Raw genomic sequence first — 16,617 nt, 5'->3', positions numbered from 1 at the left:
TCATGGTAGGGCTAAGTATTATCTAAACCAGGGGTCCCCAACGCAGTGCCTGCAGGCACAATGGCGCCTGCCGAGGCAGTTGTGTGCGCCCGCAGGACACCACGCCGCTGAAATGTCGCCACCGACATGCTGCTGAGAAGCGTTGCCGTTTCTCTACAGCATTTTGGCGGCAGGGTGTCTTGTCGCTGCCGCTTCTCGGCGGTGGGGTGTCAGGCACCCACCACATTCTTCTGGGAATAGGAATATGCTATTCCCACAGAAAGGTTGGGAACCATTGATCTAGACCATCCTTGACAGGTGTTTGTTTAACCTGCTCTTGAAAATCTCCAATGACAGAGATTCCACAACCTCCCTAGGCAATTTATTCCAATGCTTAACCACCCTGACAGTTAAAAAGTTTTTCCTAATGTCCAACCTAAATCTCCCTTGCTGCAATTTAAGCCCATTGCTTCTATCCTCAGAGGTTAAGAACAACATTTTTTCTCCCTCCTTGTAAGAATTTTTTATGTACTTGAAAACTTTTATCATGTCTTCTTTTTTCCAGACTAAACAAACCCAATTTTTTCAATCATCCCTCATAGGTCATGTTTTATAGACCTTTAATCATTTTTGTTGCTCTTCTCTGGACTTTCTCCAATTTGTCCACATCTTCCCTGAAATGTGGCACCCAGAACTGGACACGATACTCCAGTTGAGGCCTAATCAGCATGGAGTAGAGTAGAAGAATTACTTCTTGCGTCTTGTTTACAACACTCCTGCTAATACAACCAAGAATGATGCTCGCTTTTTTTGCAACAGTGTTACATTGTTGACTCATATTTAGCTTGTGGTCCACTATGACCCTCAGATCCCTTTCCACAGTACTCCCTTTTTGGCAGTCATTTCCCATTTTCTATGTGTGCAGCGGATTGTTTCTCTTAAGTGGAATACTTTGCATTTGTCCTTATTGAATTTCATCCTATTTAGTTGAGACCTTTTCTCCAGGTTGTTCAGATCATTTTGAAGTATAATCCTATCCTCCAAAGCACTTGCAACCCCTCCCAGCTTGGTACCGCCTGCAAAATTTATAAGCGTACTCTCTATGTCATTATCTAAATTATTGATGAAGCTATTGAACAGAACTGATCCCTGCAGGACCCCACTCATTATGCCTTTCCAGTATGACTGTGAGCCACTGATATCTACTCTCTGGGAACCGTTTTCCAATCAGTTATGCACCCACCTTATAGTAGCTCCATCTAGGTTTCATTTCCCTAGTTTGTTTATGAGAAGGTCATAAGAACGGCCATACTGGGTCAGACCAAAGGTCCATCAAGCCCAGTATCCTGTCCTCTGACAGTGGCCAGTGGCAGGTGTCCCAAAGGGAATGAACAGACACGTTATCATCAAGTGATCTGTGCCCTGTCACCCAATCCCAGCTTCTGGCAAACAGAGGCTAGGAACACCATTCCTGCCCATCCTGGCTAATAGCCATTGTTGGACCTATCCTCCAGGAATCTATCTAGCTCCCTTTTGAACCCCATTATAGTATTGGCCTTCACACCACCCTCTGGCAAGGAGTTCCAGAGGTTGACAGTGCATTGCATGAAAAAATACTTTCTTGTGTTTTAAACCTGCTACCTATTAATTTCATTTGGTGGCCCCTTGTTCTTGTATTATGAGAAGGAGTAAATAACACTTCCTTCTTTAATTTCTCTATATCACTCATGATTTTATAGACGTCTATCATATCCCTCCTTAGTTGCCTCTTTTCCAAGCTGAGAAGTCCCAGTTTTATTAATCGCTCCTCATATGGAAGCTGTTCTATACCCCTAATCATTTTTGTTGCCCTTTTCTGAACCTTTTCCAATTCCAATATATCGTTTTTGAGATGGGGCAACCACATCTGCACGCAGTATTCAAGGTGTGGGCATACCATGGATTTATATAGAGGCAATATGATATTTTCTGTCTTATTATCTATCCCTTTCTTGATGATTCCCAACATTCTGTTCACTTTTTTGACTGCCGCTGTACATTGAGTGGATGATTTCAGAGAACTATCCACAATGACTCCAAGATCTCTTTCTTGAGTGGTAACAGCTAATTTAGACCCCATCACTGTATATGTATAGTTAGGATTATGTTTTCCAATGTGCATTACTTTGCATTTATCAACATTAAATTTCGTCTGCCATTTTGTTGCCCAGTCACCCAGTTTTGTGAGATTCTTTTGTAGCTCTTCACAGTCTGCCTGGGACTTAACTATCCTGAGTAGTTTTGTATTGTCTGCAAATTTTGCCACCTCACTGTTTACCCCTTTTTCCAGATCATTTATGAATATGTTAAATAGGACTGGGCCCAGTACAGATCCCTGGGGGACACCACCTCTCTCCATTCTGAAAACTGACCATTTATTCCTACCCTTTGTTTCCTATCTTTTAACCAGTTACCAGTCTAAGAGAGTCTTCCCTCTTATCCCATGACTTCTTATTTTGCTTAAGAGCCTTTGGTGAGGGACCTTGTCAAAGGCTTTCTGAAAATCTAAATACACTATATCCACTGGATCTCCTTGTCTGCATGCTTGTTGACCCCTCAAAGAATTCTAGTAGATTGGTGAGGCATGATTTCCCTTTACAAAAACCATGTTGACTATTTCCCAACAAATTATGTTCATCAATGCATCTGACACTTTTGTTCTTTACTATAGTTTCAACCAATTTGCCCGGTACTGAAGTGAGGCTTACTGGCCTGTAGTTGCCAGGGTCACCTCTGGAGCCCTTTTTAAAAATTGGTGTCACATTAGCTATCCTCCAGTCATTTGGTACAGAAGCTGATTTAAATGATAGGTTACAGATGACAGTTAGTAGTCCTGCAATTTCACATCTGAGTTCCTTCAGAACTCTTGGGAGAATACCATCAGGTCCTGGAGACTTATTACTGTTTAGTTTATCAATTTCTTCCAAAATGTCCTCTAATGACACCTCAATTTGGGACAGTTCCTCAGATCTGTCACCCAAAAAGAATGGCTCAGGTTTGAAAATCTCCCTCACATCCTCAACAGTGAAGACCGATGCAAAGAATTCATTTAGTTTCTCCGCAGTGGCCTTATCTTTCAGTGCTCCTTTAGCATCCTGATCATCCAGTGGCCCCGCTGGTTGTTTAGCAGGCTCTCTGCTTCTGATGTATTTAAAAAAATGTTTGCTATTACTTTTGGAGTCTTTGGCTAGCTGTTCTTCAAATTCTTTTTTGGTCTTTCTAATTATATTTTTACACTTAATATGCCAGAGTTTATGCTCTTTTCTATTTTCCTCATTAGGATTTATCTTCCACTTTTTAAAGGATGCCTTTTTGCCTCTCACTGCTTCTTTTACTTTGTTGTTTAGCCACAGTGGCTCTTTTTTGGTTCTCTTCCTATGTTTTTTTAAATTGGGGTATACATTTAAGTTGAGCCTCTATAATGGTGTCTTTAAAAAGTTTCCACACAGCTTGCAGGGATTTTACTTGTGGTACTGTACCTTTTAATTTCTGTTTCATTAATTGCCTCATTTTTGTGTAGTTCCCCTTTCTGAAATTAAATGCTACAGTGTTGGGCCGCTATGGAGTTTTCCCCGGCCACAGGGATGTTTAAATTTAATTATATTATGGTCACTATTTATCAAGCGGTCCAGCTATATTCACCTCTTAGACCTGATCCTGTGCTCCACTTAGGACTAAATCAAGAATTGCCTCTCCTTTTGTGGGTTCCAGGACCAGCTGCTCCAAGAAGCAGTCATTTAAGGTATCAAGAAACTTTATCTCAGCATCCCTTCCTGAGGTGATATTTACCCAGTCAATATGGGGATAATTGAAATCCCCCATTATTAATTATTATTATTATTGAGTTTTTTTATTTTAATAGCCTCTCTAATCTCCCTGAGCATTTCAGAGTCACAAACACCATCCTGGTCAGGTGGTCCATAATATAGCCCTACTGCTATATTCTTATTTGTCAAACATGGAATTACTATCCATAGAGATTCTATAGTACAATTTAGTTCATTTAAGATTTTTACTTCATTTGATTCTATGCTTTCTTTCACATATAGTGCCACTCCCCCACCAGCACGACCTGTTCTGTCCTTCCAATATATTTTGTACCCTGGTATTATTGTGTCCCATTGATTATCCTCATTCCACCAGCTTTCTGTGATGCCTATTATATCAATATCCTCAGTTAATACTAGGCACTCTAGTTCATCCATCTTATTATTTAGACTTCTAGCATTGGTATATAAGCATTTTAAAAACTTGTCATTTTTTGGCTGTCCCCTACTGCATGACGTAATTGAATGGAACTTTTTTTCATTTGACTAAGGAGATGTCATTTGACTGAGGTCATGCAAGACAGTATCAAAAGCTTTACTAAAGTCAAGATATAACAACATCTACCACTTCTCCCCCTATCCACAAAGCTTGTTAACCTGTCAAAGAAAGCTATCAGATTGGTTTGACACAATTTGTTCTTGACAAATCCATGCTGACTGTTACTTTTCACCTTATTATCTTCTAGATGTTTGCAAATTGATTGCATTATTATTTGCTCCATTATCTTTCCGGGTACAGAAGTTAAGCTGACTAGTCTGTAATTCCCTGGGTTGTCCTTAGTTCCCCTTTTATAGATTGGCACTATATTTTTCCTTTTCCATCTCCCCCATCGTCCATGACTTTTCAAAGATAATCGCTAATGGCTCAGATATCTCCTCAGTCAGCTCCTTGAGTATTCTAGGATGCATTTCATCAGGCCCTGGTAACTTGAAGACATTTAAACTTATCTAAGTAATTTTTAACTTGTTCTTTCCCTATTTTAACCTCTGAGCCTACCTCATTTTCACTGGCATTCACTAGGTTAGACATTCAATCACCACTAACCTTTTTGGTAAAAACCAGAACAAAGAAGTCATTAAGCACCTCTGCCATTTCCACATTTTCTGTTATTGTTTTCCCCCCTCCTCACTGAATAATGGGTCTAGTCTGTCTTTGGTCTTCCTCTTGCTTCAATGTATTTGTAGAATGTTTTCTTGTGACTCTTTATGTCTCTAGCTAGTTTGATTTCATTTTGTGTCTTTGCCTTTCTAATTTTGTCCCTACATACTTGTGTTATTTTTTTATATTCATCCTTTGTAATTTGACCTAGTTTCTACTTTTTGTAGGACTCTTTTTTGAGTTTCAGATCATTTAAGATCTCCTGGTTAAGCCAAGGTGGTCTCTTGCCATACTTCCTATCTTTCCCACGCAGTGGGATAGTTTGCTCTTGTGCCCTTAATAATGTCTCTTTGAAAAACTGCCAACTGTCTTCAATTGTTTTTCCCCTTAGACTTGCTTCCCATGGGATCTTACCTACCAACTCTCTGAGTTTGCTAAAGTCTGCCTTCTTGAAATCCATTGTCTTTATTTTGCTGTTTTCCCTCCTACCATTCTTTAAAATCATGAACTCTACCATTTCATGGTCACTTTCACCCAAAGCTGCCTCCCACTTTCAAAATTTCAAAACCAGTTCCTCCCTATTTGTCAAAATCAAATCTAGAGCAGTCTCTCCCCTAGTACCATTCTCCACCTTCTGAAATAAAAAATTGTCTCCAGTACATTCCAAGAACTTGTTGAATAATCTGAACCCTGCTGTGTTATTTTCCCAAGAGATGTCTTGATAGTTGAAGTCCCCCATTTACCACCAAGTCCTGTGCTTTGGATGAGTTTGTTAGTTGCTTAAAAAAAGTCTCATCCACCTCTTCTTCCTGGTTAGGTGGTCCGTAGTAGACCCCTACCATGACATCACCCTTGTTTTTTACCCCTTTTATCCTTACCCAGAGACTTTCAACAAGTCTGTCTCCTATTTCCATCTCAACCTCAGTCCAAGCATATACATTTTTAATATATAAGTCAACACCTCCTCCCTGTTTTCTCTGCCTGTCCTTCCTGAGCAAGCTGTACTCTTCTATATCAATACTACTTGTTGTCTTTCACCTAAGATCTCAAAGCATTTTACAGATATTAGTGAATTAAGCCTCACAACCTCCTGAGAAGTTGGTAGGTATCTGGGGTCTCATTTTGTGATGGGAAGACCAAGGCACAGAAGGGATTAAGGCCTACATTTACAGAAATGGCTTCTAACTTTGGTAACTAGATACCCAGTTGATAATTTGTGCACCAGCAAATTGTCACAGAAACAAGTATTTGCAGATACAAACTTCTGTCCTCACAATGAGGGGCCAGACTCAGGTCCAGCTGAAGAGCGGGTCTTAAATGATTTGCCAAAAATTACATAGTGAATCAGTCTGCAGTATACTTGTAGCCATGCTGGTCCCAGGATAGTAGAGAGACAAGGTGGGTGAGGTAATAGGTTTTATTGGACCAACTTCTGTTGGTCAAAAAGGCAAGCTTTCAAGCTACAAAGAGCTCTTCTTCAGGTCTAGTGAGTCAGTGGCAGTCAGGAATAGACATAAGAACATGAGAACAGCCACACTGGGTCAGACCAAAGATCCCTTTAGCCCAGTATCCTGTCTTCTGACATTGGACAATGCCAGGTGTCCCAGAGGGAATGAACAGAACAGGTAATCATCAAGTGATCCATCCCCTGTTGCCCATTCCCAGCTTCTGGCAAACAGAGGCTAGGGACACCATTCCTGCCCATCCTGGCTAATAGCCATTGATGGACCTATCCTCCAGGAATCTATCTAGCTCCCTTTTGAACCCCGTTATAGTATTGGCCTTCACACCACCCTCTGGCAAGGAGTTCCAGAGGTTGACAGTGCATTGCATGAAAAAATACTTTCTTGTGTTTTAAACCTGCTACCTATTAATTTCATTTGGTGGCCCCTTGTTCTTGTATTATGAGAAGGAGTAAATAACACTTCCTTCTTTAATGTCTCTATGCCACTCATGATTTTATAGACATCTATCATATCCTCCCTTAGTCGCCTCTTTTCCAAACTGAGAAGTCCCAGTTTTATTAATCGCTCCTCATACGGAAGCTGTTCTATACCCTTAATCATTTTTGTTGCCCTTTTCTGAACCTTTTCCAATTCTAATGTATCTTTTTGGAGATGGTACAGTATCTGCACGTGACCACATCTGCATACACTCAAGAATCCTGGCTCCTATTCCTAAACCGTAACCACTAGAACATACTCCCGTATATCTGGAGTGATTTTGGTTCATATCTATAGTATACACATAACTCAGTAGAAATATCTATGAGATCTGTAAGGATGAGGCTACAATGGAAGGGAAGAAGATGCCAGGAAGAAGTTTACCTTATCTCAGCAGACTCCTGCATAGTGAGAGCAGCCTGGTCCAATTGCTGAGAGCTTGAAAGAGGCATTGGAGCATTGCCAGAGTCTCTGTCAGGTGGTCTCACTGATTTGGGAATAGGTGGAATCAAAGCAGAACCTAATGACTTCCTCATCTTCTCATCATTGCAATGCAAGTACTGCCGGGAAGTCTGGAATTGGAAGAGTCCAGGGCCCACAGGGTTAAAGTTCAAACTGAAACAAGTAACCTTCATCCTAACTTTAAAAAGCAGTTCAATCCAGCTCAGTGATTATGCAGAGGCAAGTGAGGTTTAGAAGGGAAGGCTGGTAACATGGGTTAGCACAGGCAGGAATTCATTGTTAGGCTACAGAGCAGAAGATCTCTGCAGAGATAGGGATTAGAGGGAGTGTATCTGGAGGGCTAACAGCCAGCATTCCACTCTAATCACAAAAGAAAGTGCACCTTCTTCCATGCTCTGTATAGTGGACTAGCACTGTCAAACTCCCCTCTCTCACACTCCACTGAAGCCCCAGTCAAGAGGAAGAAGCTATCTGAGGGAGGGAGAATTGATGGCACCCCTATGCTCCCGAGCTGGGAGAGGGGAAAATGAAGGCCCCTTTCTCACTGCTTTCCCTTCATTTCCCCTCTTGACTGGGGCTTCAGTGGAGTGTGAGAGAGGAGAGTTTGACATCTATCTAGGTATATTATTGTGCTCATCACTGCAGAAGCTATGCACCCTCCGTCTATCCTTCCTGTCATCCCCCTGCTTTGCCAGTGTAGTTTCTGGGAAGCTGTTGCTCTTTCAGACTTTCTGATTGTACTGGGATGAGTTTGGCTTACAGTCCCATGGCTGTACCTAAACCACCTACCATACACCACTGAACTCCAGCCAATTTTCTACTGCTTATTTCACATTCTGTCAAAATATACTTCTCTAAAGTCCATTTTTTTCCTGTTATTGCCCTTTCTACAGAGCCTCATCAGCCTTTCAGCCCAGACAATAATGTGATCACCGGATCCTAGGTGCGCTCCGATTTTCATCTAATTTATCATATCTGGCTCATTGTCAGCTATCAACTCCAGTACAACAGCCTACCTTGATGACAGTGCAATGTGTTGTGTATGAAACCATCCTGTACTATTTCCATAACAGACATACATTTCTATTGGAATGGGTCCCCTTCTGGGTCATCGATATTGTGACTGGGAGAGTGGAGGAATGGAGAGCAAACATTAATCCTTTCTTAGTTCTCCCATTATCTTCTTCACTGCCAATGAGCCAAATTAATTCCTGATGAAAATCCAGTGAAACCAGTAGAATTACTCTAGGCATGAATCTGGCCCAGTATCTAGATAACTGAAATCCAATGCACTGGCCTTTTGATAGGCTTCCTTTGTTTGCAAAAGCATTTCCTAATCATCTTCCTTCTCCTGTGTAGTGAGGTCTAATAGCTATAACTCCTGTCACCCTTGCAGAGTCAACACAGTTAATGGAAAGGTTGCGGGATTGCATCCCTTCTAGGGTATCCTTAGTAGAATTGTTTGCAAAGTTCCAGTCAGTTACCTCTGTGCAATCCCACTGAAGGCAATGCAGCTACTGAGGGTCTTACTTGAATTCTAGAAACTTTATTTGAGTTGATGATGGACTTTTGGATTCCAGGTTGAGTTTGCAGGGCAGGCAGCTACAGCAAACACCTTCATACTTCTAAATTTAGCAGCTTTGCTATGAAAATCATTGAGACACGATTGCATCTTTTGCTCTTTACACAATATTAACCATAAGAAACCACAGAAGCACAGTTGGGTCACAAATGCCCATGTTTACTAACTATATTGAAACATGCAAGACATTACTACATACATATGGTGCCTCTGATTGGTTTCTGGTGGCTTCTCCTCAAACACAGAACATGATAAGCACTATTTAAAGAGATACAACCCAATTCCTATACAGTACAGACACTAAAACCACAGTACCTCCATGATGCCACCTTTACAGAGTAACTTTTCATAGTACAACCACACTTCAAATAGGATCCTAGACTTTACCCACATCAGAGGAATCTCTTAGAGCTCTGCCAGGCACTAAATAAACTGCAAAGGAACTATATTTGGTTTGGTTCAGTTTTCTTATTCTATGCCCATTTACCTCTTGGGAAGTTGGAGTCAGCTCAGTGTAGGTCTCACCAGAGCCCCAGCTGACCATGCCATTCTCCAAGGTAGTCTTCTCCCTTTCATCTGTGCCATTGACCTCTGGGAAGGTAGGGATGCTCTGAATGGGAGGCATGGGCTTGGAAGTTATCAGCAGCCTTTGAGAGGCAGATCTGGAAACAGCTGGCTTCAAGGCAACCTCCTTGGGGCCACTGGAGTCAAGCAAGCCTGCAAATCAGAAACATGTAGAACTAGGGATACTACCTTTTAGATCCAAGATAACAGAGATGTGACTCCAAATCAGGTAACTTTCTTCTAAACATGTAGTTAACCAAATGGTGAGAACTGTTCCCATAGACACACATTAATACAGAGAGGCTGCAGCCATCTGCAGTTGAGTGGGCCAGTCACATCCATCCAATTCCACAGAAATACCCCAGATAACATGGTGGTTTTCTATGCTCCTCTTTACTGTTTGGAAACTGACATCTGGATTCATATGGATTAGGAAAACAAACTTTTAAACCCCTGTGAAAGAAAGATTAAAGCAGGTACAGGAAGGGGGGGAAAGGAAATATAGACAAGATGACTATATAAACCAAGCAAAAATAGTGGCTCCAGATAGTTAAGCTCTATTACAAAAATCAGTAACATAAACAAGGATGAAATTTGTCATTTTTTCTCCACAGGAAAGGAAAGTCTCCTCATTTTTGTCCTTGAAGAATGTTTTGACGCCTGCATCCACATACAGATCCCCTTATAAAATGGGATCTGTGTCCAGCCAAGCCACATATGTCCTCCCAACACTCTGGGTGAAACCTGGACATTGCTGGCAATTGAACTCAGTATTTGTCAGTGTCACAGTCTAACCCCTCTATTCTTGGAAGGGTTTTGTTTCATCAGGGACAGGAGGTAGGCACCCAGCTTTACCTCTGTGTGATGCAAATAAGCCATCAGAGATCCTCCTCTTCTTGAGCTTGTCCTTGATCTGAGCAGTTTCCATGGCCACACTGCTCACCTCCAGTTCTTTGAGATCCTGTTTCAAGGTGGGGCTGTCCAAGCCCTCCAGAGAGGAAATAGCTCTGGGATAAGGTGGGCCACCATCTCCACTCCACAAGCATGACTGTTTCTTCATCTGGACTTTCAGTACAGAGTGAAGAGAGGCTGCAGGCCAATTTAAAGGCAAGAGTCAAATAGGTCAACCTCACTCATCAAGAATCCATTAGTCAATTTGAGACATTTATTTCTCTCTGGTTTTAGAGATCAATTTAATTTTATTTTCATTTTGGATCAAAATAATATGACCCTAGTGCTTGTGAAGAGTGCTGCATTGACTGACCAGAAGAGTGAAGCTGAGGGCCCCATCTCTAGTAATGAGAAGGGAGCATCGTATCCTAGTGATCATCTCTAGTAATGAGAAGGGAGCATCATGGCCTCTCTGCTGGGACTGCCCTCAAGGATCCCAATGGCAGTGGTTTTTATTCAAAGGACTATGGACCATATTGGCCATTAGAAACAGGACTGTGCAACATGCACCAACAAACAGTCCTCAGATGGTCACAAGCAGCTGAATTCTATTAGCAAGAGGTCAAAGCCCGGCTACTAATCAGTGACCTTCAGATCTACTTAATGGCGGAAATTCCACAGGAGGAAGGGATCAGGACTCTACCAACAGCATTCTCTGACTTGTAACTAGTTCCTGGAATCATCACTCACAGTAAATGAAAAACAAAAGGGTAGATCTGGACACCAGGCTCAGACAGTGCCTCCCATTCCGTTTCTATGCGGGCTAGGCCACAGGTCATAGTCATTCTGTCCCCATCCTTACCTTCATCTGCTGTCGTCCATCTGCTTCCATACAGCTGCAAGTTTGAATCGATGCTTCCCCCTCGCAGTGATCTGTATCCGGGTTTGACTTTGGGGACACTCCCACAATACACTGCAACAGGGGCTCGGTACTTAGCTTTAAATTAAGAACAGTACAAATGACCCAAGTGTGTGGTGCTTGAAAAGGAGAAAAAAAAGAACAGCTGTCCCCTTTCACACATTACACATCAGATAGTGTGGGTTAAACCCTGCACTCCAGGCTCAGGCAAAAACTTCATTGTCTGCAGCCTCTCTAATCTGACGCTCATTACTCGGGTATCTGACTGCCTTGCAAAATTACACAATTCCTTGTTAGTGATCTACCCCATATTTCCTCTCCCTGCCTGACTAAGGTTGCTGAACGTCAAGGAGGTTGAGCTTTTGCAAAACTCAAACCATCTGGAAGGTTCACAAAACTAGATCAAAATTCCTTCTTTCCTTGTAATTCAAATCCTGGCTTTTTTCCTCCAAGAGAAACAATTAAAAAAAAAAAAAAAAGGAAAAGCACAAGACCAATTAATAACTTCTGTGTTTCTAGCTAGAGGGGGCCTGTGTTCCAGGTTAGCAGTCCCCAAAACTCATCTAACACATGTGGGTACCCTATCTACCAAATGCAGACCTATTTCTTGATTCAAATGTCCTCCTTTGCCCCTCTTTGCTCCAACTCCACTCTATATTTTCACTGGATTTGGTTCTCCTTTCTCCTCTCTGTTCCTTCTTCCACAGAGACTCCTAAAGACTACATAAACCCATAATATTTGAGTTAAACTTTCTAATCCATGATACTCACACTGATTCAAAATTAGGTAAGGCAGTTTTTCCCCTCCCTCATCCAGGCCAGCCTCTGCTACCTTTGCGCATCAAAGACAGACCATAAACTCTTGCAGAGTGCAAAACAGCGGCCACACTTGCGAGCACAGTCACCGCCCCCTGGTATCTGGCTCACTGTACAGTGTTTGGAACACAGCACTCGCACACATGGTGCCTGTCCTAGAGCATGACAGCATTACCGGCACAGTCACAAGACTCCAGTTAATTTCCTCTGGGTAACCAGTGAGTGGATGGGATTGCAGCAATCCCCAGTTGTGGAGCTGCGAAAGGCAAAGAGTGCTAGCATCTAATCCAGTCCTTTACCTGCTGTGAAATCATCGTGTGTTGCCATGCGTATGAGCTAAAGGGCTCCTTTCAGCTGAGAGGCTACTTCCTGTTTCGATTTTCACTCGACCTGCTGCAACTGGTGGTACCTTCTCCTTGTAACGTCCAGAGGCCTGCATGGAAAAACAGCAGCATTAACATGGGTGACAAACGGTCTTTCCCTCACATTTCCCTGTCTAAGGGTGTTCTTGCCTAGAACATATCAGAAAACTGGTAAAGTCAAGGGAGAGCTTAAAAGTACTAACACAGTGGCTCAATGTCAAATTCAAATGCCACAATCTCCACCTGTTGCAAACCTGCCAATTTTATTTAGCCTTGCTCCAGGCTGTTCCCTTACTTTTCTGGTCCCTATCACTTCAGTAATCCAGAACATTTAATGCTTCTAAACAAAGGGTAGCCAGCACACAGGTGGGAGTACAATTCCTCCAGCAGCCATTCTCTCCAAAGGTGTGCAGGCAAGGGGGCACAGAGGTAGGGCACTGTCTCTGAAAGGGTTGCCACTGAAGCATCCAGGCAGCAGACTGTGTAGCAGAAATTACATTTTCAAACTCTTGATGGCAAAGGACCAAATTTATGCTTGGTGTAACTCCATTGTAGAGTTACACCAGGAATGACTGTGACCCAATATAAGGTAGGGCAGAAGGGGCAGAGTGGCAGATTTTCTTTTCTTTTTCTTTAATTCAACTGAATTTGAACATTAGTGAAAGGTGCCTGATTAACAGCTGAAGGCTGGAGTCTTCTGTATATCCACAGCCTAGTTATAGTGTGAGCAGCATCAGTGCTAGCTGCCCGTATCCTGCCCTCCCCCACCAATCTGCTTCAATCCTGATCTGCCTCTGGGGTTAGATCAACCTTCTTGGCCCATTCGTGCTGAACTTTGCAGCTAGATCCCAAACCAGAACCTGAATTCTTCTGAATCCATCAATCCTGACTACAGCAGACAGAAAAACAGACCAACACACACTTGGTCCCACCCAGCATTTGCTGCGCCACTGGTATTTGTGGTATTTACTTCGGAGTAGGAAATAGCATGGTGAAGCCAACCACCACTGCACAGTCCATGTTGAATTTTAGTGGTGACCTCTGTGTGCACATTCACCAAAACCATACTCACACTCTCTCTATATATAGAGAGAGAGAGAGAGATAGATAGAGAGATAGATACACACACACACACACACCCCAATATATACACACACTTTACATACACACACTTGCCAAGGGCTAATGCACCTTGGGGCCAATATTATAGTGTTCAAAGTCTAGCAGGGTGAAGGGTAGTTTGTGTAGAAGCAGGAAGAGTGGTGTAATTTAAAGGATTTACTTTCCAATTTTATTTAGCCTTGCTCCAGTCTGTTTCCTTACTTATTTGGTCCCTATCGCTTCAGTAATCCAGACAGTACTCTCCAGTTTATAACAGAGACTTTGTCATCTCTCAGAACTTTTTACTGCCTCTTCTTTAGACATTTTGGCCAATATATTGCAGTGTGAAATGAAGATAAATTGGCCTAAATTTTATCCACTGAAGTTGATGGTAAAACTCCCATTGACTTCAATGGGAGCAGAATTTTGCCAATGTCAAATGCTTTTGAAAATGTCATCCTTAGATGATATTAAAAAAAAAAAAGCATTGAGAAAAGATCTTTGCTCATAGTAAGCCGACTGCAGCAAGGAGCCAAAGAAACCGATTCATTAAAAGAACTAAATGCATATAGCTTGGTTGAACTCTGACTAAAGGAGGAGTGTGGGGGATAGCCAAAGTAATTTATTTATTAACGTATTCTTTCAATTGAAAACATAGCACAAAGAATGCCTGTACATGAGGTCCAGGAGCCCTACCATCAATTAAACTTGCAATCAATTAAAATAGCACCCTGCAGCCCAATACAATAGAAAGTAAACAGACCAGCCAATAAACACAGGAGCAAAGGCCCTGCCCCTCTCCCACCCAGACACTGAGCTCTCTCTAAGTGCACTATTGAAGCACTTGTGTACACTAGAAAAAGTGCCTGAGTTTAAGTCAGAGTTAACAAACATGTTTAACTAACTCTGTCTTAACCTCCACCACTTTTCCTATTCTAGACAAACCCAAATGCATGGCTTTTGCAGCTTGCCCATGAGATCAAAGAATTCAGGCTATTTTGGACCAACATGTGTAGGCAATGTGTGTAAGGAATGAGAGCAATCATTTCTAGTGGTGCAAAGGGCATAAACTAGGGGTTGTGGGCGGAAATGGAACGTAAGAAAATGTAGGGTGAATATGAGAGAAATGTCCCAGTGGTAAGTTCCGCTAGACTGTAATTATCTCCCAAAGGAAGTAGAAGATGCCCCATAGCTTGAGGCATTTAAAAATGGGACTGAAAAATATCCTGGAAAGGAGTGTGGTCCTGGCTTGTATATCCAACTCTGCCACTGCCTTGTTGTGTAACCTTGGGCCAGTCACTTAATCTCTCTGTGCCCCAGTTTACCAGTATGCAAGACTGGTTCAGTAAATGCAGACCACTTTGTTAGTGTAATGTGAAGGTTACACAGGCAATGCACAATTACACAGATCCACCCCTCCCTTCAGAGTGAAGGTGAGGTTAGGTAATTGCAACAGAAGCCAGGGTAACCCAGAGCGGTAGCTATGGTGAGACTCCACTGCTGCCCTGCAGCCTTTAGAAAGGACTCGGGGAGTAGGATTCTGCCCTTACCTGTCCAATGTGAAAAAACCTCCCACACCTCAAATCCATTCAAACTGGACTCATTGCAGGGACCAGGATTTGGGTCTATGATATTATAAAACCAATCCCAGCAGGACGAAGAAAATGAACACAAAGCAACTTCATGGCATTCTCCATCCACAACCAGCAACAGCACTGCATGATGTCAAAACAATAATGCTAAAAAATCCCTTTTCTAAAGAGATAAGGAAAATTCAGCATTTGAACATTTCTAGGCCCTGCTAACATTTGGACAAACAGGAATTTATACTCCTTTCTAACTATGTACTACCTAAAAGAAGTTCATCCTCCAGGGATTCTTGTTTCCTTGGGATGATTAGCAGACAGGAAATGAAAATGGAGATGTTTTCGTTATTATTTTTATTTAAATCTCTCTCAGCCCACCAGCCATTTCTGTGATGGTTTTTCAGTGTTGCAAGTCTACAGGATCAGTTGCAAAATACACTTGACTTTTAACCTCCCTATAAAGCTCTCTATGAACTGGAATTGGCTTGAATTGGGCCCCAAAGGTTAATGGCCGTAGGATTAGGATAGCTGAGGATCTGATGAAAACTCAGCTGCTGACATTCCCCTGACAGGGAAGCCCATCTTAAACAGAAATAATGCAGCTATAGCAATGCTGCTCATTGTAATGTAGACAGTCACAACTCTGGCTGACAACAAACCAACAGGGGCAGATGACTCAAAGGTTCTCAAACCTAGTTGCTGTTGCTAAATCAGGGCAAATTCACAGCTGCCAGCCAGCCACTGATTTATCTGTATGGGGGCAAAGACCATGGGGACACAAGCAAACCCACAATTTGAAGCTTACTCTGGATTCAAGCAGGGATAAGCAAAAAGCATTCCCTAGCTACACTGCAGAGTTGAACCAGTGCAGTTGCTTAAGCGGTTGGCCATCGATTACTGGAATCAGGGCCAACTCCCAATATAGAAAAGAAAAGAAAAAGAAAAAGATCGCTGAGCTGCTAGTTTTACCATTTTTTCTGTTTGCTAATTATCCATAAGCAGCTTGTGTTTTTTTCAAACTCATTCACCCTTCCAGTTTATCTGCAGAATCATTTCTGCCCACGGGCTTTGTCATTGTTAGTAAGCAGATCATTGCAAGTTGTCAATATCTGAGCAGCTTTGATTAGATGCACAGAATATATGACACGTTCCTGTTCCCTGACTGGATGAGCACTACCTTTAAGATAATGTTTCTAGAACAAATTCTTGAAATTACATGTTTGAAATTTGCTCTCCACAGATATCAAATTCCCTGTTTGCAGGAGTTTTTCTGCTAGCAAACTTGTTTGCTAGAATATCCATAGATCACAAGCACAGCAAGGAGCACAAGCAAAGAAAATGCAATTTAAAATGTAACCGGCTTTCTTGAAGTTCTGGTACCCCAGTTACATGCCCAGAAGGGGTCCCAAGGAATTCTTTCAGCGCAAGAGACTGAAGAGTACAGTAC

The 16,617-nt window shown here is 42.1% G+C and overlaps 1 protein-coding gene across 1 annotated transcript in view; it reads right to left on the bottom strand.

Annotated features, from left to right (window-relative positions):
* Window positions 1-12,448, bottom strand: part of TOGARAM2 (TOG array regulator of axonemal microtubules 2) — a 45,390-nt gene extending 32,942 nt beyond the window's left edge. The window contains exons 1-5 of the mRNA XM_077811916.1: window positions 12,421-12,448; window positions 11,249-11,383; window positions 10,351-10,584; window positions 9,419-9,648; window positions 7,272-7,459 (exon numbers count right to left, since the gene is read on the bottom strand). Coding sequence (XP_077668042.1) covers window positions 7,272-7,459; window positions 9,419-9,648; window positions 10,351-10,584; window positions 11,249-11,383; window positions 12,421-12,448 — 815 coding nt within the window. The remainder of the gene's footprint in view (window positions 1-7,271; window positions 7,460-9,418; window positions 9,649-10,350; window positions 10,585-11,248; window positions 11,384-12,420) is intronic.
* Between the last annotated feature and the right edge of the window lie 4,169 nt (window positions 12,449-16,617).

The sequence above is a fragment of the Eretmochelys imbricata genome, chromosome 3, assembly GCF_965152235.1.
Source record: "Eretmochelys imbricata isolate rEreImb1 chromosome 3, rEreImb1.hap1, whole genome shotgun sequence".
In the NCBI taxonomy this organism is placed as follows: Eukaryota; Metazoa; Chordata; order Testudines; family Cheloniidae; genus Eretmochelys; species Eretmochelys imbricata.
This window is presented reverse-complemented; position numbering and strand designations above follow the sequence as displayed.